This window comes from Dermacentor albipictus, chromosome 9 (assembly GCF_038994185.2).
Source record: "Dermacentor albipictus isolate Rhodes 1998 colony chromosome 9, USDA_Dalb.pri_finalv2, whole genome shotgun sequence".
Lineage (NCBI taxonomy): Eukaryota > Metazoa > Arthropoda > Arachnida > Ixodida > Ixodidae > Dermacentor > Dermacentor albipictus.
This window is the reverse complement of record NC_091829.1, coordinates 113,011,834-113,036,276: the sequence shown is the minus strand read 5'-3', so window position 1 is coordinate 113,036,276 and position 24,443 is coordinate 113,011,834. Positions and strand designations below refer to the sequence as shown.

The window sequence follows — 24,443 nt, the reverse complement described above, 5'->3', positions numbered from 1 at the left end:
TTCAATGATCATTCCGAGGATTTTGACCTTCATAACTTTGTGGATTGCGTTTCCGTCTTGGGTGTACCGGCCGATTTCCTTGTACCCCTAGGGTCCCGTGTAGCTTTTTGGTGGCATGCCTCTGCACGTAGGCCGGTAAAGGAGTAGCTGAGACTTGCGCGGGGAGCATTTGAGTCCCGTTTCTTTGAGATAATCTTCGACTTTCTGATTAGCCGTTTGTAGTGCGTTTTCAGTTTGCTCGTCACAGCCGCGGTCCACCCAGATCGTTACATCTGCGTGTACAGCGTGGCGCATTCCTTCGATATCCCGTAGTTTGCTGGGAGCCCCAACATCACCACGTTCAAAAGGAGCGAAGATATAACTAAGCCCTGGGGGTGCCTGCACATCCCTGGGTCCTTTCTTCGGACTCCAAGTCACCAGCCGTCTGCGTGGCTTTGCAATCGTTTAGAAAGTCCATCACGTAGTTCTATGCCCTTTCCCCCACGTTCAGATTAGACACTTGTTTTAGGATGAACTCGTGAGCGACGTTTTCGAATGCTTTCTCCAGGTCTAGCCCTAGGATGGCTCTGGTATTTGTCTTGTGGTCAAAGATCTGGTTCTTCAGTTGTAGCATGACGTCCTGAGTGGACAGGCGGGATCGGAAACCTATCATGGTGTCGTGGTAGGCCATGGCACAAAAAATCACGGGAGCCGCGCACCACCTTGGCGCCGGGTTCCTTGAAGAGCCACCAGATGGCGCTCACGTTCGCGCATCGATGGAAGCAGCGGCGCCAGCCGTGTGGGAGAAAAAGAACCGGGAAGCTCGCCTCGGCGCATAGAGTTCGCCGCAGGCGTTTTCCGGTGAAGGTTACGTTTGCATAAGCTGCAGTTGCCGGGAAGCGGCGACTGTGTGGCCGGTTTAAATAGAGCGCTAGGCGTCATGGCACTGGCAGTAGGTGCGGTGGTTTCGTTGAGCTCTCTCGTTCGCTCCGATGAAGGAATCTTTTACATCGATTTCGTCAGAAGCTGCGCCCGGCTTTTTTGGACGTCCACGGAAGTGCGCGAACGAGGCCGAGGCGTCATCGGAGAGACGCCGAAATGCTTTCGCATTGATCCACGTAAGGATAGCTAAGTGTCCTTGATTTGTCCTATTAACACATGTTCCTATTAACGAAAGAATCCATCTATCTGTCATCTATCCATGTATTTTTGATCCCGATGTATATCTCATGTACCTCGTTCTCTCTATGTATAGCTTTCTCTCCAAAACTCCATTTCCATATGCGTCGCTCTGTGTTGCTCTCCCTGCATCTGTCTATGTATCGCTTTCTTTCTCTCTGTCTCTATCTGTCGTTATACATAGCCCCCTCTCTGCTGCTACCTCCCTCCCTCTGGCTACCTCGCAAGACGACGCGGTCAACCACGGGCGAACTTTCGAAGTGGCGTCAGCAGATACCGAAGACGAAGGTGCCCGCTCCAGAATCGACGACAACAGACACACACAAAAAAAATAATAACAAGACGCCGCGGCGGAGAGGCTGCAAGTGGCGCTCTCTCCGCGTCGCCATCGGGCGCACCGCCGAGCGACAGGACAGGGTTTCCAATTTCCGCACGGAGACGGCGAGGGGACGAGGCCGCCGCCGCCCATCGAGGAGCTGTCGCGAATGCGCCAGGGCAAAAAAAAAAAAAAAGAACAGAACGGGAGCACCGGGGCGTTCTATGGCCGTGAGGAATATGCCCGGCGCCGCTGCGCGCGCAGGAGTCGCCAGCGCGCAGCCGCGCCGGGCATATTTCGTCCTCGCGTCGGCTCTTATTGCGCCGACGCCGACGGCGAAAGGAACGCCCGCGAGATGCCGCGGAACAAACATATATATATAGACACACATATATATACATAGAGTCCGAGCAGGCGGAGATTGAAAAATGGCCAAGGAAATAAGGAGCCATTCCGTTCGAGAGAGAGTACTTTCGAGCGCGACGGCAGTTGCCGAGCCCACTGCCAGGAAATGGGATTCGGATGACCAGCGAACGGTGGAGCGCAGACGGCTATACGGACGAGAACGCCGAGCGACTTCTAGGGTACGCTGCGTCGCGCAAGATTTGCTATAGCTTTAGCGTACGGCTGAGGCCCGCCTGAGTGGGTGGAACACATTCCGAGAGTTACAGATGCGAAAAACAGTATGCGGCCGGCGCCACCTTCTGAAGCTGCGGTAAAGCAAAACACGTCGGTTGCATTGTGCTCGCCTGCAGGCGTAAATGTACCGCTAGGGACGTAGTAATCACCAACAGATTCTGTATTTCATATCGTTTTACTTATTTGTTTATATGACGCCAACGCGTGTCTTCAAAACACGTGTCTACATTTTGTCTTTCTTTTCTCTCACTATTTAGAGTATGCCGTTCTTTCAGTGATACAGCTATGGTTTTACATTTACGCCTAATCACAACGAACTACGTTTCATAGGCTGCTTATGTTCTGCAAAGTTGTTGTGCTTAGGAATCGCAAAAAAATAAGGTGTGCTTGCAGTTCGAAAGATAGTTCGCGGCTCCAACCTCGCATCGCTCGAGTCATCAAATTCGTAAGACGCTGCAGCCACTTCGCTTGTACCATTGCAGTTCGTAACAGTAAGCGCCGGACAATCGGTGTTGAGTAACGAGCGACCGCCCGCCGCTTATTTCGTGTCAAAAGCCACTTAACAAGGACCGTGGGTGGGGGGCGTAGCTTAAAGGTTTCGTAACGTTTACGTCATGTCATTAGAGGACATCGTTAACATGCTTACCGGGCTGAAATCGAGCACCGAACTAAATGCTTCGTTCAGGCCCTCTCGATCAGTGAAACCACCGAAAAGCTGCTTCCGCCAAAAGCCACAAGAGATATCGCGGTTCACTTCGGTCGAGTCAGCTTAAAGGTCAACTGCAACAAAATTTTGGACCGCGCAATAAATTTTGAGAACTAGCGCGGCGCTTGGGCATGACTTCCTCCGAAATGGGGCGGTGACCACGGCACGTTGACAAACTCTGTGGTCATGCTCTGGTACCTTCTCCTTAAACGAAAGCTACCTGTCATCGCCTGTTAAAGGCCCTAGCTAAAGTGATATAATAAAAAAAAATGGCTGTGGCTTAGCTAAGGTTAAGCCCAGGATGCGAAGCATACTAGCCTTTATTTTAGTTGTTGAACCACTGTTTAGCCTGGTGAACTGCTGTTCCTTGGCTATATTTGGTTCGGCTAGACGAAGAAACAACTCATGCGTTACCCTGCTTCGCCTTCAAGAGTGGAACGCGACAGCGTTCCCGTCGACCCGCCAGCGACTACGCGCCCCGCATTGGACGCGGTGAGCGTCGAGCAACGCAGCGTTCGGCGCGGCAACGAAATGTGCGCCTGAGCAAGCGTCGCACGCCTGAGCCTTAGAAACAGCTCGTTTCTAAGGCAACACCGCATTCACTAGAGGCGCTTTTGTACCGCTTTGAAGCATCGTACTCGTGGCTCAGTGGTAGCGTCTCCGTCCCACACTCCGGAGACCCTGGTTCGATTCCCACCCAGCCCGTCTTGCAAGAGTTGAGCCAAAGCCACTTCTCCTCTGTCGTGACGTCACGGTGTCACGTGATTTCATGGTCACCGCCGCGCCTGAGGAGCTGGGTTGAGCCCTCGTAATATGCTTCGCATAAAAACTTACGCATATTACAAACCTGCCGATCTGTCAAAATTGCTACTCATTTAATTGCTACTAATTTGGACGGAGTTGAATTTCGTTGCAGCTGGCCCTCTAAGTTGATCCCCCGAAGTTATCGTCACCAGACAGAGCAAAAATAAAAGGGTGTAATGGGGAAAGGAGGCGACGTACCGGTGACTTTGTCCCGGATGAGCTTGCAGGACTCGACCTCTCCGATGGAGGAGAAGAGCGATCGGATCTCCTCCTGCGTCATGGTCTGCGGCAGGTAGTTGACGATCAAGTTGGTCTTGGAGTCCTCGGCCGAGCCCTGCTGTTGCTGCTGCGCCGACGAGCCGTGCAGCGTCCCATTCTGCTGCGAAGACTGCACCGACGGACCGGTGTCCATGCCATTCATTTGGGAAGCTGCAAGTGGACGCAGAGAGAGAGAGACCACCGTCAGGAAAAGGTCGACATGTCAAGCAATAGCAACTGATCATCATCATCATCATCCCCGGCTGTCAAGTAGTACCATGTCTCAAATAAAGTTGACCCAACTCGATACCAAAAGATTTCCAAGCATCGTCACTCCTCGGTTCAAACACGTTGGCGGGCCAGTCGGTTAGAATCCATGATAGAGTGTGTAAGCGCGACTACGTCCTCGTTGTACGTCCTCGTTCAGTCGCGCTTATACACTCTATCATGGATCGTCACTCCCACCTGTTCCTCTACAGCTCTCGAGAACATTTCAATTCCCTTGGAACGTTGTACAAGTCAGTGACAGCCCTTCAATTATTGTTTCTGCACTTTACATTACTGGTCCCGATCCAGCTCATAGAAATAATACCAGCCGGAGCGCAATGGTACCTGTGATATCCCAAACCGCACTGAATGCCCACTGTTTTATTGCTGGAGTTCAACATTGACGTTCTTCTTGCCACCGCTCGCTTTGGTGATCCATAGCTGACCTTCCAGCGCGTAAGCGCACAGTTCGGGGCCGATATGTCGAAGCTGGCAGAACATCGTGATAAGGCGCTACAAGGACTGCTTGTTTCACAGGTTTATTGGACTTGTGATTACCTCCAAGCTTGTGGTCGTCTATCCGTAAATGCGCAGTTTCGATGGGACAGGTACCATACTAAGGTTTTGTGTCAATTGCGTGATTTTTCGCTCATATTTCTTGCACGATGCTCCACCTGTTTTCGTTTCTCTAGCTGAGTACGGATGCCTTAGCTACATAGGCCATTACGCTGCCATTTACGTGTGGAACTGCACGCCTGTAGACTTCCTTTTGTCCAATTAATCGCGCTGTGACTTATGTACTCATGCCGTATGCTGCTGTCGGTAGAAGAAATTCTACCGCAGCTTTTTAAGACCAGAGACGTATTTTCCTGAATGTATACTATATTAGGGGTCGTGCAGTACCAATAACCCAGCTTCTTCGAAGAACGAAATCACATCAGCATTGACGGGACCGCTACAATATGGCGTTCGCAAAACAAAAGAAAAAGAAATAGGCGCCGCCGTCCGGCTCCTACCAGTGACCGCAATCACCGAGCACCCTGCACAAAATAGCCGCTCGTATAGCAAGGCAAGCAATTCGGCAGATCGAACAGAGCCAGGGGCAGTAACCGCGGATAAGACGCGGGACGAGCAAGACCACCGCAAAAAACAAAAAAAGAAACAAAAAGCACCGCGTCTTGCTCATTCACTCAGGGTATACCACCACTGCCGCGAGCCTATGTAACTGCAGCCGCGGAGAAACGAACGCCAGAACGGAAAGACGGCAGTCTGTTCCATTCACCGCGATCTATATTTGACGGCGCTTCCGCGCCGCGATGCTGTTGCCGCTGTTCCCACTGCGCCTTCATTTCCCCAAACAGTCCCGAAGAGAGAGGCCACGGTAACGGGGGAAAAAAGAAGGGAAACGGGGATAAGCGAAGGAACGGCTCCAGCCGCGACAACAAAAGAAAAGGCAAAGCGAACAGAGAGAATAGTTGCACCCCCGTCGTCGACCCGGGCGCGTGCGGCGGCCAAGGTCTGGGCTCGGACGCCGGCGGATTACCGCCGCCATCATCATTACCGCCGCGGGCGCAGCCATCGCCGAGCTCTCGCTCGAATGGCCGGTGTGGCCACGCGGCCGGCCTGCTTTACGAATGTCGGCGTCGCGCGAGGGCAGACAAGACTTTCTATATATACACACACCCGTCGGGATTGGCGAAGGCGCCGACCGTTGATTATACGACGAACGAAGGCATTGCCAGCCGGTGCCAGCGTTCGGCTAATCCTGTAACTGTGGCGCAGGCGACGGCGCGACAGTGTAAACGCCCGTTTTTAGGACGCGGCGATTTCGCGCACCGCGGTTTTCTCGGCTGCGAGTTCCGCGAGTGCGAAATTCTCAATGCCGCCTTGCAAGCAACGATCGAGGCGGCTGCGATTTCTGCGTTTGCGCGCACCGAGGCGGAACACTATTTTTGTCGTCAATCCGGCTAGGTGAAAGCAGTTTTTCTTTTTCTTCGCTTTGAAAGCTTGACTAGAGCACATACACCTCTTTTGGAATACATGTGCGTTCGATTAGCGATGATCTACATTAACCGCGGCACAGAAGCAGCCGCAAACATGTAACAGCAGAGGCCGACAAGCGCAGTGACTTTTCCCGTAGCTTGCCTCGGGAACTCCTCTAATGGCATCTTCGGATGGGCGTTAATGAGTGCTCTACAGCGCTGTCGCGAGCGGTGTCGTCTTCTGCTGGTTTAAAGACGGTGCGCGTTCTGCGTTCGGCTGGTTCTTCTCCATCGCTCTCCATCTTCGAGCGCTCCGAGGCGCTCCGAGCCCTGTCATCGCAGCAGTCGTCGAGATCGAAGCATTTCCAGCAACGTCATCACAACGCAGCGTCGGTACAGTACGGCGACGGTGCGCCGTAAGCTAGGCAACCGAGGCCACTGCACGCTGGCGTCTCGACGAACGCTCGTCCCACAGGCGCGTCCACCGGTTTTCCCGGCGGAGCCGGTTGCTTTCGATAGGCGTAACGTAAAACGATCGCAGTAGTCACGTGGTTTCCCGTCTGCCCTTTCCTCCTCCGAGAACGAGACACACGTTCGCCTTGCGCGCTTGTCCTCTACCTCCGAGTTCAGGGAACGCCGGATCTGCCCAACTCTCCTTCGGCGGATTGAGGCGACCAGTCGATGATACCATAAATCGGACCAAGTACCCTTTGGGTGCCCTTTCACCGTCAGACTTCCAAATACAGATGAGCGAAACTACAGAAGATACAGAAGAGCGAAACTGCCTTTAGGTATTGTTTGCAGTTATAAATATCCCTACTGGGGATCATCCCCAGCATTATCACCGCGAGTTTCGGGAACCTCAACCGCAAGCATTGAAAAGAATATACGAAGTTATGCTATATGGCATCTTCCGCTGCCACAAGAGGGCGGCACAGGTACGATTATATTGATTTTATTAGGAAGGAGTTTTCGTAATCTTCCGCCGCCTGTACAGATTGATAAGGTTCTTTTATATTTTTATTTTTTTAACGAACAGAACTGATGTTTTCGCCCACTTTGACACCACATTGGTAAACACATATAACGAGCCCTGATGAGCAAATTTTACGTCACATTCGGGGAGCGTTGGCCGGTATGCCGCTGTTGAGAATATTACGTACGCTGTACTACGTCAAGTACTGTACAACGTAATATGGCGCCGTGCCACGTGACGGAAGTCGTTCTGGCAGCGAGTGTTCAAGATGATCGAATGGCTGTATATACAGAAGCATTCGAAAACTAAATGCAGAAACTCGCCGATGCCTCTTTTGTCACACCGTCCTCGGCGCTATGGTTGCGTGGCGCCCTCTATGTATCGTGCGCTGACTCCGATGAGTGCTAGCACGAGGCAGCGGCTTCGAAATTGAGCGCGCCGACGTAAGACCGACATGGCTCTCGCAAGTGAGAAGTGGATAGAGAAGAAGGAGAAAAAATAACACGTGCAACCGTCAAAATTGGTGTTCCTTGACTAACTTGTACATAAGGAGCCCTCATCTCGAAAGCACTTCTAACCTTCACTGTCACTTCCGTGTCTTCTGAAGTGGGGGGAACACATGTTGTTCTTTTGTCTGGCCTTCTGCGCCGCAGGCGGCTTCACTGAAGGAAGCCACGCGACTGCAGCGAAGCCAAACTGAAGGACTGTTGCGCAGGAGAAACGCACTTGCGGGGCTGCGTTTTATAATCGCGTTTTTCTTCTCTTTTTTTTACTCCCTTTTGTTGTCAACCTCGGTGCCTTTTTTCAATGGCCTAGCCCTGCGAAGCTCCGTCGCTATCACCCTGACTGGACAATCGGCGTGCCGGACGGTACGAAAGAAACAGAACTCGATATACAGAATCCCTACAACACACTCCTTCGAGAGGTCATGACGCTTGAATCTTTTTCCTTTTCTTTTTCGTTTCCCTTTTTTTTTGTCGCGCAACAGCCATTAAATCGTGATTCTACACCGTTGCTGATACAAACTTCCCTCGCTCACACCTTTGCTACGGCGCCGCTCTGACCACTCCAAACAGAGAAGCCACCACAGTGGGTGCTTATATCTTATTATAACAGTGCGGAACTTGCAGCAAAAAAAAAGCACCAAAGATATTAGATGCGCAATACGAGCACTTTAACACGGAAAGAAGGACACAGGACGAGCGGGACAACGTTTATTCTTCGCCCTCATTGTCATTTAGGCACGGAAAGGTGAGCGATGCTAGTAAAACGCGCGTCGAATCTGTCTGCGCGTACCCATGCGCAGACAGCGCGACTCCACGAGGCATCGAAAGCGGTCACGTTTCGGTCACTTGCCGCGATACATAAAAAGAATACACCACCAATTAAGTGAACTATTGGTGGGCATGGCGATACCAACACACCGTCTCATATATCCTGTGGAGGTTCACGAAACTTGTAGCAGCTGCGTTCGCAGCAAAACATATCGCGGTGTCCTTTTTTTGTGACATCGTTTCTCAGTTAAGTAAAAAATACCGAAAAAAGTATAGGTAAATATAATCAAGATTATTATACGGCTGTTAACAGGTTGTTTTATTTATTTATGTACACGAAGACTTGCCTCAAGGCATATTGGTTCGTGTGTATTATTTCTGTGCTCTGAGACCTGTGTTCTGTATGAATTCGAGCAGCGTTTTGTGGAACTTGAAACGGAAATAGTCAAAAGCGAAGTGACCTAAAAAGAACGTATTATTATATCGCTGTTTACATAACACGTTGCTTTAGATCCCTTTATCCTAAGTCGTTTTATTTAGAAAATTTTCACGAGCAGACACTCGCGGTAGTCTCACGCACGGGGTCGCGCGAGAAGGTGTGAGCACCAGAGTTGACTGCGAAACGCGCGGAGTGGAACATTTTGAAGGCCAACCAACTTGCGAAGATTCTACAGCGTCGCACGTTAAGTACCAAAGAGTACAGGGAATAACACCGAAAGCCAAATACCGAGAGTGATCTGAACATCAAGTAGCCAGTGTCGCTTGTTCCGAACTTGATTTCTCCGTAACATGCGAAACGCTTGGATGCTTCGTTTTACCTTTAACCATATCCTTAACACATCAGGCGATACCGCGGTACGACAGGCGCCTGCGAATACCCATGTTACATTCATATCGGCACGCGCTTATACACAACGGTAAAGTGCTGACGGTCACTAAATCCGTGGACAAAATTTTTCAGCAAGCACTTCTCCAACTGCAAGACGACCAACGTTCTACAAAAGGACGAGAAACAGCAGACACTATGAAAGCAGCCAACAAACAAGCGTCCACACAAATTACTATTTCCGATATGTCCATAGTGACAACAGAAGCCCCGGCAGAATTATGGTTATCATTGCGACACAACCGCCGCTAGCGGCGTCTGCGGTGCAAAGGAGCGCCGTTTCATACTCTACTGAAACTATGCAGGGACGGTTTCGCCAACGAGTCGCCGCTCGTACTCACGTTGGGCCACATTCCACGCTAAAGTTCGCGCAGGCATTTGCGAAGCCTGCGACGGAAGAAAACGGGGGCTGTGGTTCGCCTCCGACGACCACAGCTTCGCGCGCGGAGGCGACGCGTGCACGTGCAGCAGGAACATGGCGTCTCCAAGTCATCCGCGCCGAAGAACGCGTCTGCTGCTGTCGTCTGTCCGCGCTCCTCGCAACGGCCTCAAGACCAACTGATTCGGCCGCTTCCGCATTCTCGAACTCGATTTCATCGCAAGAACAGCTCTCCATACCAACATATGTGTACATACTTCTAACTGTAGACTCATTTATTCGCGATACTTTTGTACGGCGAGTATAAGGGAAGCTTTGAAGGCAACGTTACTAGACGCGCTATCCTAAATGAGGGAACGTACCGCCCTGAGACGCTCGGTAACGCCCTGGAAAAACAATGAATGATCGCCTTTCGCGTTCATTTAGGATGCGTGCCAGCGGTATTGCAACCAAGGGTAAGTATTATGGCAAGTGACCAAGTGTCGAACGCCCCTTTCTTTGTAACGTCTCTGCTCGCGAACAGGCTCTACCAATAGCAACGAAACAGGCGTCAGTTCGCCTGCTTCTTCGCACACACAATGAGCTGCCGCACCCGACCAATGTGCAGATTCCATAGTTTCATGTCGATACTTTAGCGTGCTATTGAGCAAATTGTAGACCATCCTGAAAAATTCCAGATCCAGCTCTATCTTGCTTAAGACGTGCTACATAAATGTTCGTAGCGAAAGCAGTGTATGCCCCACTACATGAAAATTTCTCGTAGTTAGCGGCGTGACTAATGATGGTACCATAAATGGCCGACTCAGCGGAGAGTACGAACACGTCACAAAACACTCGGATTAACGCCAAATTTTTCCTGGAGGTGCCTGTAAACAAATTAAATTAATGGCTCTCAAATGAAAATTAGGCAAATTTCGGTCTGGTTCGGTATTTCCCCTTTCACGTGTGCGTCATTGCACACGTGCAAGCGCAGCCAATAGGGAGGACGCGGCGCCACGTCATGAGTGCACAAAATGAGTATAAAATGTGTGCGTAAAATTAGTGTAAAAAATAAGCGTATAACAACAGTCATCGTTAAAATAAAAAACCAGTAAGGTCGAACTGAACGGCGCTGAGTGGTTTTTAAAAAAAACCCTTCGCTGGCAAGCGGGCGTGTTGAGACGCTCGGCGCGTTGTGATTTGGCCTTCACCGAGACGCACTTGGAACGCAGGCGAGAGTTTGCGCGGACAACGAACGCGCAGGGAAAAACATTTCTCCGGAGGTTCCAGAATGCTTCCGCATTCTTGCACGTAAGCAGTCTTGAACGTGTATGGAATACAAGAAGTGTCATTGACACTTTGCTCTTGATATTTGAGGCACATAATAATTATTAATAACTAATTATGTAATTATGTAATTAGGCAAAACAATAAATGGGCCAACTTGCTGGAAGCGACCGGAAGAAGCATTAGCTTGGTCCTATTCACGCCGCGTGACACCCGCACATTTTTTTTTTTTCACAATTTACGCGGGACGCCTGCTAAGCTGCTGGAACACCAAATATATTAGTTAACGCTATTTGTTAATGTTATTAGGCACGTAGGTGCTGCTAGCACTGCAGGCTTCTGCCCCACCATGCGCTCGACGAGATTACACATACACGCTGATGTATATTTTGCCTAGACGTATTTTTTATAACATGCGATGCGCTGTGGTCAGCGTGACGTGAAGCATTGGTCGCGCCGCAAAGTGCAAGGACACGAATGCCAGGAGTGCGGTTGGAAGGTCCGCACAATTGCCATCGCAGTAACTGCACTCCTGCTGCAACGTCGCCTGCCCACTCCTGGTGCACGTCTGCATGTCCTTCTGCTGCAGAAACAGCGTTCACCGTCTCTGTGTGAGCTCTCGCTGAACTCGCCAGGCTGCTAGAGAGTGACGTCACAAAGACGCGGCGCACGTCTCTGCCGTCAAATTGCGAGCGGGCAAACAAAAATTTAAAATTCTCGGGGAACTCCAGTGGCTTCGATTGTTGGAGCCCTATGCCATTGTCGAGCCTAACAGAGGAGTAATCGATTGAGCCGAGGAAAGACGGCGCTAAAAACCTGGTCATTCTGCACGAATCATTCGCGAACAAACTGCCTGGTCTCATAGTGAGTGTTCACGCTTCCTCAAACGGCTTGGAATCTGATAACCTGCAAAATTTGGTCAGCAAAACAAGTCTGGCGTGCAGCTTTCCACGCATACCCAGTAACGGTTTGCGAAGAGCTGCGATGATCCACAGTATGTCCCTTCTTTCTCTCTGTTGTTCTTTAATTATATTTTTTAATATTTTACTGTAATTTCATTTAAGTGAGGACCTTAAGACTCGCGCAACAAAATCCGATTTAACAAAATCCGCTACTTATCTAACAGCTTTGTGCGTTGAAAACCACGACGTTACAAAATCAATTAAGCGTATTGTTCGAGTGCAACTACTAACGCGAAATGTGCGTAAATTCGGAATATACAGGACACGCCTGGCGGCTGTTCACGTGAAAGAAGACACTGACCTGCTAGGCTTCCCCTCTTTCACGAAGGGTCTGATGACCCGTTCCATGGGCTACCTATCTATGACATAATAAATATGCTTACGTAGGCAAAACTCAGATCGACACGAACTTTTTCTTCTGAACAATTTATTCTTTTGCATGAGCAGCTGGCAGTACTGCTCTCTGGGAGACTTGCATATGAGTATTCACCGGTTGTTACCCACTCTAGCGACGGCTCCTGCTGGAGCCGGCAGTATATTTCTAAAATAAATGTCTAAGCAACTTCTCGAGGCAGTTTTCACTCAACCAAGCTCTCGACTGAAAGAAAAAAAATTCCCGTGTCGCATCGACTTCGGTAAATCGAGGTTTAGGTGTACTCCTCTAACCACCTAAGTGGCGCAGGTATACAGGAGAGGGGGTAACAAATTTTCACCCCACTCCCGTTACCTTATCATAACTTTCTAGCTCGCACTCTGTGGAGGCAATCGCCTCTTCGGCGGAGAGCTGCGCATTCGCTCTGAATCCGGAAAACGGTCCCAAACTGGAATTTGCGTGGTCGTAGAGGTAGCACCCCAGAAAAGTTAAGGACTGAACGAAAGCATTCGTCGCCGGCCCCGATCACGTGCACGTGTGCACGTGGGAGGCGCAAGAGCGCGGATTCCCAACTTCCGCGTTCCGCGCCCTCCGCTGCACGCGACACGTGCTCATCCTTCATTGAGGGAGAGGGAGAAAATGAACCAGAAAGGGCGCACCGAGCAAGAAGGAAACCAAAAACAGACGCTAACATACGAGCCCATGGGGCAGAAGGCTTCGAAGACACCGCGAGCAGGTCGCGGGGTTGAGTATTTGCAGAAGGATCGCCGAGCGCGCAAGAAAAAAGCGAGGAAGGGCTCCCTTGGGAGTCGTGGTCGGCGCTGGGTAAATAAGCAGACGAAAATTGCGAGAGAGCGCCAAAGCAGATGACGGGAGCGGCGGAGCAGACGACGCTTGGCCGCCGGCTCCCTGGAGGCCGAACCCTTCAACTCTGCGGCAGTCGCGAAATGGCCCACGTTTCAAAACCTCTGTGCAATGGAGCGAATGCTACAAGGGCGGAGCTCCTGCACGCGTGTTACTACGTCAAGTAGCGTTACGGTGCTTTCGGCATTCAGGAGCCGATACTCGGAATCAGCGTAGCTTCCCTGTGCGATAGTTTCGCATTTGGCCGAAACTAGGAAGAGAAAAGGGGGAAAAAGAAAAATGACACCGAGTGGCGTATTTGACGTTCGCGTTTTCAATTCCCCATACCAAGATAACGCGAACAAAATTTAGCAAGTATACCGTGAGAGCGCTAACAATTGCGCGTGTTTTGCATCCGTGGGCTCTTTTTTTTTTTTTTCGCTGCAAGAAGTTGTCCGCGACTATAACTGGCGTATAGCATGGAGGTCTGGCCATACACGCGGACTCTCCGAACAACAAAGCTGATTATAAAATGCCAGTTTCTCCGGTGCAACAATATTAAGCATACGCACGAATTGTGAGCGAAGCCAACTGAACGTGGCTAAGCAGAATTTTCTCATCTGGCTAGTCGGGTGATACCTAACGCTCGCCTTTGTGTTAACGGTAGGAGATTACTCTTTGCAGTCAAATTAACTGTATTTAAAATCAGCGTAACTTCCTACTTTTACATAAAGCTTAATAGAGTGAGCAAAGCTTTTTAAATCGCCGAAGCTTTCTTTGGCTCTTTGTCGGCTTCGCGATCGTTCTTTCTTCTTCTAGCCACCTGATGAAGTTTTTCATTGGATGAGACAGTGAATAGGGAGATAGGACGTGAGGACAGAGTCGCGGAGCGGTGAGTGAAGTGTTTAAAACGTAGATTTAGGTGCCCTCTTCAACTGTGGTTTTGTACCTTAGCACATCCTGTAATTGTGATCGGCATACGCATTAAATAATCTACCCGAACTGACTAACTTATTTATTTATTTATTTATTTATTTATTTATTTATTTATTTATTTACTTATTTATTTATTTATTTATTTATTTATTTATTTATTTATTTATTTATTTATTTATTTATTTATTTATTTATTTATTTTTATTTATTTATTTATTTATTAGTCTTTCAAAGATCATATACAAGATACAAACGCCTTTAGAAGCAGGCGCCAGAGGCTGGTAGTGGGTCCATTAAGTAATTACTAGTCAGAAGCGGGCCCCCTCAAAAGGGATACAAGGCCAACAAGGACGCAAACATTCTAAATAATTAATGAAAAAGAACAGCACAATAAGCAAGCGCAGCAAAGAAAGAAATATTCTAATAGAGAGAGCCTAACAGAAAAAGAAATAGTAATGTCATGATAATAAAGCTAAACTCATGTAGGAGTCCTTTATTAAAAACTTAAGATTGCGGGATCTTTTCACACAGAGCCTGTTACGTATCAACACCACACAGTGGTTAATTAGACGTTTGCCACGAGGCAAACCACCACCCATCAATCAGCGCCTATCCAGACGTCAAGTTGACACCGACTGCTGACGGGTCCACAAAAGACCGCTATCACTGCTTGAGGGCCTGAACTAATGATGAAAAGGCCAGCATCAAATGCTACCGAAGAACGAAGACAGCCTTGGATTCGCAGGTTGCTATACTGCCAGACATTCCCTACCATCGGGCTTCGGAGGCGGGTAATCGAGTAATCCCATCTCGAGCATGTTATCTTTAATGTCCGGTTTTGAAAAACAGCAACGGAATGAAGTTATACCTGCCGTAAGTTCAACCCTATGATTCAATGCACTACGCTGATAGTATATGGATGCGAAATACTGGATACGTAACACTCTGCGACAAAATACGTTAAAATCCGAGGGAATATACGCTTCACTCTCGAATGCACACCATTGCCTTAGTGTATGTAAAACTTACATGCCTGGTTACATCACCATGTCAGTACAAATCGGCTGACACAGAAGAGGGGTAATTGAGATCGCAGGGAGAGACGTTCGTCCTGCAGTGGACATGATATAGGCTGATGATGATGACGATGATAACGCAGCTTTGTATACAGCTGCAGCAAAGATAATTTCCAAAAGAAAACCCCGAAAAGCGACTATCAAGCGACCATTTCCGCATCTCTCTTATTTTCGTAATCGCCTCCTTCTTTTTGTGGTGTGTGTATGTTTCTGCATGTTCGGTAGCCTTCATCATTTTTGCGAGAAATGCATTTCGACTCAACTGGCAAAAGCTGCCTCTAGAGGACAACAAGTACCCAAGTATTTCACATTCGCTACTGAAAAAAAAAAAACATGGCAGCAAAAATAAACGTCCCGCAGCACTGACGGCCCAAGGCCAGGTTCACGGCACGCAGAAAAACTGCCGGCTACGGAAAAGTGAAAAAAAAAATGCGATAGAAACAAAAAATGTATTTTCAAATCTTTTCGCGGTAGTTTACACTGCAGCACGCACCCGGATCGCTTGCCCGCTACATCGGACCGCAGTTCTTGTTACTTCTGTTGCAGGGGGCGCACGCAATACCGCTAACAGTAAAAAAAAAAAGTAAAGAAAAAAATGGATGCATGGATTTTTTTTTTTTTTTTTTACAGGGCAAAGCATACACAAGCCTTGGCGCGGCTCGAGCCAGAGGGGTTTGCGAAACCTAACATGAAAGTAGGTCAGCTGGAGCTCCTGCCCTCCCTTTTTTTTTCTTTTCTTTCTTTTTAGCCCGCAATAACAGAACAAAAAGATTTAAAGAAATGCTCGTAAAACACTGAACAAGTGAACGTGAGGGACGAGCGCGCAACACGTATACCCCGGGAACTACGCAAGAGGACAGACCTGTAGCGAGAAAACGAAATAAACAACATAAAAACAAAAACAAAAAAGAAAACGTTCGTCGGCGACCAACCCGTGCGCCAACACCCGACTAAGCGCTGAGTACGGAGTTCAAAAAGAAAGAGACCAAGAAGAAAGAAGCAGAAAATCGACGCCAACTTCAACGCATGACGTCTAAGTGTAGGCGGAGAGCAGATGACAGGGACGCACGTAACTTCTGAAACATCGACAGCCATGACAATAAAAGTCCAACAAAAAAAAATGGCAGAAAGAGATAGGAGAAAAAGAAACGCGAGGCATCTCCTCCTCCCTAAAAAAATTAACAAAGAAAAGAAACCTAAAACATGACCACAAGATGTTTTACGGAGAGGTGGGGTGGGGGGAGCGCCAGGAAATGAACATAGTGAAAACGTTTCTCTCTTTTTTTCTATGTGTTTTTACCTGTTTCCCATTCTCACGAAATTTTTTTCTTTTAGGGTCTTCTTTCGCTGTCCCTTCCTTTTCTTGCCTACATTTCTAGGTCTGCCACTACTGATTCTTTCTTTATTGGCTTCTTTGCATTCCGCGCCACTTCCCTCGTTTCTTTTTCACGTATTTACATCTTTCCTAGCCACATTTCTAGTTGCGCTATATTTTTTTCTTCTCCTCCTCCGCTTCTTCGGTGGCAGCCTCGGCACACGCCGAGGCTTCGTTGGCCGAAAGGGCTCCCGAAATAGCGCCCTACACGCCGCGGCTGGCGGAGCGTGCCGAACGCCAGCGAAACCGACCAAGCGCGGAGACGAACGGAGTTCTTTCGCGGCTCGATGAGGAGAAGACGGCACTCGAACTCACCCCCCACTCCCCTCTGCCACCCCCCTTCGTCGCATTTTTTTCCTTTCTCTCCGACCAATCATCCCACCTCGGCGGTCGCGAGGCGCGAACGGCTACAGACCGATGCTCTCGGGCTTCCGGAAGGACGCAGCGCGCAGTCATGGAGCACTGGACACCGCACCGGCGGACACCGTACACGCACTCGAAATACTTGATCGCGGGTACTCGCACGAAATTTCCGACCATTCGCGGTAATTTGATTAGAATTCTTAGCCTATTTCAGCCGCCGCCACCGCCGCACCACCACACACCCACCCATGAACCCATCTATCTATCTATCTATCTATCTATCTATCTATCTATCTATCTATCTATCTATCTATCTATCTATCTATCTATCTATCTATCTATCTATCTATCTATCTATCTATCTATCTATCTATCTATCTATCTATCTATCTATCTATCTATCTGTCTGTCTGTCTGTCTGTCTGTCTGTCTGTCTGTCTATCTATCTATCTATCTATCTATCTATCTATCTATCTATCTATCTATCTATCTATCTATCTATCTATGTATGCATGCATGCATGCATGCATGCAGTATGTATGTATGTATGTATGTATGTATGTATGTATGTATGTATGTATGTATGTATGTATGTATGTATGTATGTATGTATGTATGTATGTATGTATGTATGCGTCCGTTTGTATGTGCGTGTGTCCGTTTGTATCTGCGTGTGTCCGTCTGCCTGTCCGTGCTTTTTAACCCGTATTTACATGTTAAAGAGTCACCTATAACGTCTCCCGTACTGAAGGATTGAAACCCGCGTAACGCGGTTTCTCTCGAGCACAGCGGCCGACGCTCTAGCGCTGCGCGACGAAATTGGGCGGGAGGCGAGGGATTAATTGTCAGCGCAACTACGCGGCGGCGCACCGCCAATGCAATCTCGGAGGCCACGCAAAGTGAGGGGTACTTGGCGGGCGCACCGCTAGACGGCGCGCGCGCAGTGTGTCCAGAAGCATGGCGGCAAAAGCTGAGCATGGTGGCAACTGCCATCACACCGTTTCAAAGGGGACGCTCGTATTTTCCATCCATCCAGAAAGAAAGCGCCGCTAAGGAGGGTGTCTCCAGCGGACAGATCATGCACGAGTCGTTTTCGGCGGTAGCAATGTATACGACGTGTCACTGCATTGCCTCGGCGCTAATTGTTTTTCACGTCGACATCGTTAGATGTGCTTCTGCAGCGTTGTTTTTATGTTTTGCTTACGTGAAGGCTCTCAAGGCCGAAAGCTTTAAAAAGAACATACTGGAGAGCCCCCGAGAATTATATGCAGTTTTTATTAAAATGGCTTCTATACGAGGCAGTTTTGTTTCACTATTTTCCAGGAGGCGTTTTCAGAGCAAGTGTCCGTATGGGAGCGCAACAACACGACGTTCTAGCGCCTGCTTCGCCTCTCCGGGTGCTCTGCCGTGCTGCTACATCGCACCGCACAACAAGTACCAGCATCACGACGTTCCTCCGAACACGCTGCGCCGTTTCGCGGGACGTTAGTTGCCGAAATCCCGCTTTTATCTTACGACCTTGTTGACGCGAAAGTGAACCGGCTCGAACACAAAAGTGCTCCTTTATCGAACGCAGCAGCTGCCTAATGCAAAACACAAACTACACGAACGAGACTCTCGGTTTAGATAACGCAAAACTGCTCGCGTAGCCAGAATTAACGGCGCTCTTTTCATAGGGACAATTCGGCACACTATCTAAATCGGCGTACGCTCACATCCACATTCGCTGATCGAGGTACTTCAAAGCAAGGATATTCAGTGCCGGCGCACTTTAAAGCACGCACTTCGGTCCTCTGCAATGCAAACCGAGAGAGATCAGAGGCAGACGAGGCAAAGTTAAATCTACGAACCAGGACGACTGTGACTGAGAGAAACAGAAATAAAAACCAGCACCACGCGCTTCGGTGATCAGGCGCCGCAGAGCGGCCGAAAAGCAGCGGCGCTTTTAATCGCCTGCCGCGGGGAATTCCCTTTCAATGCAGCAGGCGGGGCCGCGAGCTCAAACAGACGCGACAGATGCGAAGCGTGCGAAATGGGGAGACTCAACGGGAGGAGGGAAAAAGAAAAGAAGGAACGTGGACAAAGCAAGCGCAAATGCAAACAGGTTCTCGCCCGGTGAGCACGCGCCTATAACTGTCCGCTCATAGCGGCATGCATTGCGTGGCTCTTTGTAAATGCTCACTTGTCTTTTTTTTTTTTTCGTCCCATTTTCCCTCTATAACCTCCTCGCGTTTGCCGGACACGAAACCGTTGTCCCTACGCAGCGTGCGCTATCCGTCGACGAGCAGCAGCCTCGTTGTGAGAGCGCCCGGGGTAATCGTCGCACGAACAAATCTCTAAAACTACGGAAACAGCCCGAAAGAAAAAAAAAGCAAAACATAAAATGGCGGTTGATAGCCAGAACCATATCGCTAGAGAAAAAGTAACTAACGAAAAACGGCGATACCCGTTGAGATAACAGGCACGACAATGTTTACACAAGGTGGTCAGCATGCGCGAGCGGGCATCGCGAGATAAGGTCCAGAGAAAGCTTATCGACTGAGACCGACAGTGGGTGAAAGCAACGGCCTCATATAACGAAAAAAAAAAGTTCCAGAAGCTCGGCGCTGATGACGTCATTTCCGATGGCTGGGAAACAAATTTAAGTAGTAGAAACGCTAACATACTTTTTTTTTTCGTTGGAAGAAATAAACTTTCCCTTTCACTGATACGAAGAGTTACTGACGACCCCATGTGCATGCCTGTCAACCTGTGAACTCTACAATTGCTAATTCCCAAAACTATTGAACGAGAAGAGAGGGGAAAGCCCGAGTTTAAGTTTTACTCCGAGCCCACACTTGTTTTTTTTTTTTTGTGTGTGTAGGATACCTACAGACGCACTTTAGTGACACTGATTTATTTACCTACAGGACATTTTACGCAAGCAGCAGCAAAGTTCGAACAGCCCAACTGTGAAGCAATAAAGTACGACTTTTTCAGCCACCTTGCGCTTGCCAAATTCGTCTGCTCCAGGTACTGGATTGAATAAACTTGCTAAAAGAAGATATATCCTCTCATGTCCTTTCATCGAAGTCTCCATGCGTGTAGTCGGAGACCGACGAGCAAACCTATTTGGCTAACAAAACTCGTTTTTTGTGAAATCTGACAGAACATTAGTAGAATCCTCGAACGAGCCCAATTCCTTTTACCATGTCAGCAAAACTAGAGTGACATTGAAGAGTTTGCAGTGATAGGGCAGTAATTCAAAACGTTATTCGCGGTCATTTCACGGAATTTCGACGGGATAATTAGTAGAAGAAAAATAAAACAAACGCCCAAGTTGAATTTTGAACTTCGCAACGAAACACCTACGTCAGCGTGACGTAACGAATTTCAAGGTTTCTTCTCGTGCTTTGGCCTTCGTGGCTATTAAAGTGCTCTCAACATTTGCTAAGCTCATTACTCGCCTTCTTTAGTTAATCTTTTACTGATAAATATTACCTGGGCCCGAGCACACGCCGTCGAAGTCCCTGACGTCATGGGCGAGCTGGTGCGAGAACTCCGTGACAGCGTCGTCAGCAGTCTTTTGTTCTTGCGTCCATTTCTGGCTTCACGAAGCTCGCTTTTACTGTAAGCGCAGTTTCTTGATATCGTAGAAATATAGTATACTCATACAGCTCAATTCATTATTCGCTTTAGCGTCTCTATGAAAGGATTTCTGTCACTACGAGTTCGTTCGGTCTGGGGAGGTTAATGAAGATCTCCGAAGCCCCCCAGCCCGCGCGTCGGACAGGCTGAGTGTACAGTAGGCGAATGCGGGCGCCCAAGAGGGAATCCGAAACGGCGGGCAACGGGCCACCGCGCCGAAGAGGGGGAAGCCCGCACAAGTAGCGGCCCTGTCATCTCGCGTTCCCTTTGTGCGACGGGGTAAGAAAACTCAATCATCAAAGGAGTGCCGGCGGCTGCCGTACTTGGCGCAGCCGTCGAGTATATAACTGGACGGGCAAGGCGAGACGCGGATGCCGGCGGCTAACGTCGGTAGGGCAGGAGGGACGCGTCTCCTGCCTCCTTTTGCCAGTCCGCCGGAAAGGAGAACCTGACCAGCGACGCCTAACTACGTTACTGCTAGTTGAAGGACACTGAATCATTGAAAGAGCAGCGAGCGAAACCCGAGAACTAAGCTGCAAGGGGAGAGAGAGAGAGAGAGAGATCACAGGGAAAGCCTCAGTGGATGCGGGCAGCCGGGCAGTAATCAGAAGCTACGGAAAAACAAGCGACAAAGACGCAAAGGAAGTGCGTGTGCGCATGTACGCGTACGTGTGTATTTGTCTGTCAGATTGTGCGTGTGTATAGAAGAGGGGAGGAAAATGGAAGAGAGGTGAGAGGGAAATCGAAGCCATAGTGTGCAAACGAGCCCGCGCCGTCCACTCAGCACTCGGACTCAAGGTCCAGTTTTAGGAGCCGACGCGAAGCGACTGCCAGTGCGAAACGCGCACGCTTGGGAGAGAGCGTCAGCTAAACGGAAAGGAGCCCCAACGCCCAAACAAAGGGAAGGAAACGAAGAAAAAGGAGGAGGGGAGAAAACACTGCGCGCACTGCCACGCGGTGCCGTGATGAGCAGAGGAGGAGAGAAGTCGAGGTGGGCGGTAAGAGAGAATGGAGCAAACATAGGCCCGGTGTACGAGGAGGAGGGCGGTGTATACGCGGGTAGTTAAGGCACACCGCGAGGGGACGTTGCGAATGAAAGTGAAAAGCGCAGGGGGAAAGAGAGGGGAAGGGGCTTTTGCCGCACGCGCCTCGCGCGAGCCACCTCTAAGCAGGCAGCAGCAGCACCCCCCCCCCCTCTAATTGTGTTTTTTTGCTTTTTGCAAGGGCAGGGGGCATAACAGGCGGCAAGCCGGGTGGCTGAGAGGTGGGGAGCATGGCCACGACCAGCTGTCGTTTGTGTGAGCGCTAGTGCCAGCCGGACCAGCGGGAATGCCTTGGCGTGCAAGCTTGCACACGCACGCACACGCACATTAGCTCTCTTCTCACCCACCTTTCACTCGTTCTCGTCGATGGGGCTTTGTTGCTGCGTGCGCGCGTACCGTTAGATAAAGAAAAAGAAAAAGTCTCCGAGATCCCCCTCCCCATAAACCGCTCCACGCAACCCCCGTTACTCTTCGTAGATACGGATCCGGTAGGACGCAATACCGTTTTTTTTTTATTTTTTTTTCTCCGCGTACGTCCCCAGAAACCCACCTCGGCACGATGAAAGGTATCGACTCGCTTCACCAGCATCGGAGAATAGCGCCGGTGACATGCGCGCCAAACAGTGTCTCGCAGAACGGGATCGTAAATGGACCTTTGGCACAACGTAAACACCACCGTTTACTTTGTGCCTGTCCGTGGGTTTTCTTTAGCACGACAGACGCCTGACGCGGTCGAAATCATAACGGGAACAGGAGTAACGGCGTGTTGAACGTACGACGGCTCTCGGCTGAGCTTGTTGGCACATGCTTTCCGCGAATCCGGCGCACACTTTTTTGGAAAAGGCGGAATGAGGATCACGCCTTGCTGAGAACCAACTGAGTTTTAACCATGATATTTCCAACGTATCATACATGCTTAAATCAGACTTACATCAGACTAGGACGCCTCATAATACTAACGCTCGGGCAGCTTCACGCGAAGCGTGTTTCTTATGTGCCGGGATCACATTTCAGGCGATTTTGTCAAACAAGGCAATTATTATTTACTATACTTATTCGGCTACAACTCGAATAATATTTCACTGCTATTATCTTGCAGAATTATACTATCCCTGACCACAAATAACGGTCAACAAGTTCTTCCAACATCTCGGTGTCGAGTTGTGTTCCAGTATTACAGGGTTAAGCGCACATAACCATATATGAAGCCTCATAAAGAAAAAAATAAAACAGATTCTGATACATGCAGATATCGTCGTTAATATGTGTCGTGCTGTATCTGCAGACGTGTCTAGCTTGTGATATTCTTTTCCGTCTTTGGTAGAGCGAGGCAGAGAGCGCCGAAACCATTTTCACCGTTATCTTCGATGGCGAAGGCTCCTATCTCTCACGAAACTTTATCACAATTATTTTGTATGACGCTTCTCTCACTACATTGAAAAAAAATATATATATATATATATATATATATATATATATATATATATATATATATATATATATATATATATATATATATATATATATATATATATATATATATAGTGTGTGTTCGCATAACGTGGCGATCCCCATTCATGAGCGCACGCGGCGTCCAAAATAGCGCGCACCACTTTTTGCCGCCGTCCGACTATATTCGGCTGCAGCCACGTGGCCTTCGTGTGTACGATGCAGCCAGACTAAACAAAGTCGAAGAATGTTTATAATCAGTGAACGGGCTAAGGCAGTTACCGATCTGAGTTACAGTCTGGTTATGGATCGACGCACCCTGGTCACGGGCCAGATTTGTTTTTGTTTTTTTCAATGGACACTTCTATAGCACTGACAAAGGTCGAGCAAAATACTTCATCGCAGTACGTCAGGCGCGACTCCGCAGTGCCCAGTGGCTACGCCTATGCGCTGTCCAACTCGAGGTAACGGCATCGATTCCCGCCCACGGCGGCTGCATTCAAATGAGCCGGATTGATTTTAAAGAAAGAAAGAATTGCTCGTGCAATTAGATTCATTAGGGACACGTTAGCGGTACAGTAAACACAAGTGCTAAATCACTAATTAACTAATACATAATTAATTGAAAGAATACATTAATTCGCCGGTTTAGTCGCACGCGAAACAGTATAAAGCGACAACAGGGCGGTGAAGAGCGTCTTTGGCGGCCTGTTATGAATTCGTATCGTTTCGCGTCCTATTTTATTACGCCATAGCTGATACATTTACTGATACAGGGCGGACAGGTGACCACCAAGTGGTCACGTACATTTCAGCTGCTGCTGAAGAGCTCGGTGGCTGCCCTGGGGCATACCAGGAAAAAACAGGCGCCTCCCCCTACCCCCCCCCCCCCCAGCCAGTCTCCTCCTCAGTGGTGCAGCTTCGGCCAGTCGGCGGCAGCCGAAACGGACCGTCCACTCGGTGGACACTTACGGTATACCCCGCCCCCCGGATCTTTAGCTCCACTCATCAATTTGCGGTGCCCTGAAAATGCCCTAAAGGCATTCAAAATTATTCGCGAGACCTCGCCACGCCGTCCCTCATAACGCATTGTGTTGTTTCGGTACTGGAAAACAAAACAAAATAAAAGCATTCATTTCTGTCGCCTTTTGATACAGGATGCCCTCCAAGGTAAAATCTTCGGCGTATAGTCTTTTTTTTTGTTATGGCGGGATCGGTGCAGCTTAATGCATGGAGCGTAATGGTACAATGGATTCCACGTAACGGCATTATTTTGCGTGCGGCCTCATAACCTGCTCCCTAGTTGATTGTGTCACAGAATATCGTCATCGAAGTTTTCTATGCGTACTACTGAGCAGTATTTATAAACAGTAATACTGAGAAGTATTTATGAGCTTAGAAACCGCATTATTTATATAAGCCGCTAAAGCAGGCAGACGACCCGCCGTGGTTGCTCTGTGGCTATGGTGTTGGGCTGCTGAGCAC

The 24,443-nt window shown here is 49.0% G+C and overlaps 1 protein-coding gene and 1 long non-coding RNA gene across 7 annotated transcripts in view; one reads left to right on the top strand and one right to left on the bottom strand.

Moving 5' to 3' along the window:
- LOC135919441 (uncharacterized) overlaps positions 1-19,811 on the top strand; it is a 49,962-nt gene extending 30,151 nt beyond the window's left edge. Inside the window, exons 2-3 of the long non-coding RNA XR_010569960.1 lie at positions 15,732-15,795; positions 18,163-19,811. This is a non-coding gene — a long non-coding RNA (uncharacterized lncRNA). The remainder of the gene's footprint in view (positions 1-15,731; positions 15,796-18,162) is intronic.
- The window catches only part of fne (found in neurons), a 196,067-nt gene that overhangs the window by 74,592 nt on the left and 97,032 nt on the right, over positions 1-24,443 (bottom strand). For 5 of the 6 annotated variants that reach the window (XM_065453271.2, XM_065453272.2, XM_065453269.2 and 2 more), the window contains exon 2: positions 3,822-4,052. In XM_065453271.2, coding sequence (XP_065309343.1) covers positions 3,822-4,052 — 231 coding nt within the window. Of the gene's footprint in view, positions 1-3,821; positions 4,053-9,607; positions 9,781-24,443 lie in introns of those variants that run through there. The other variant, XM_065453270.2, reaches the window with a different exon arrangement.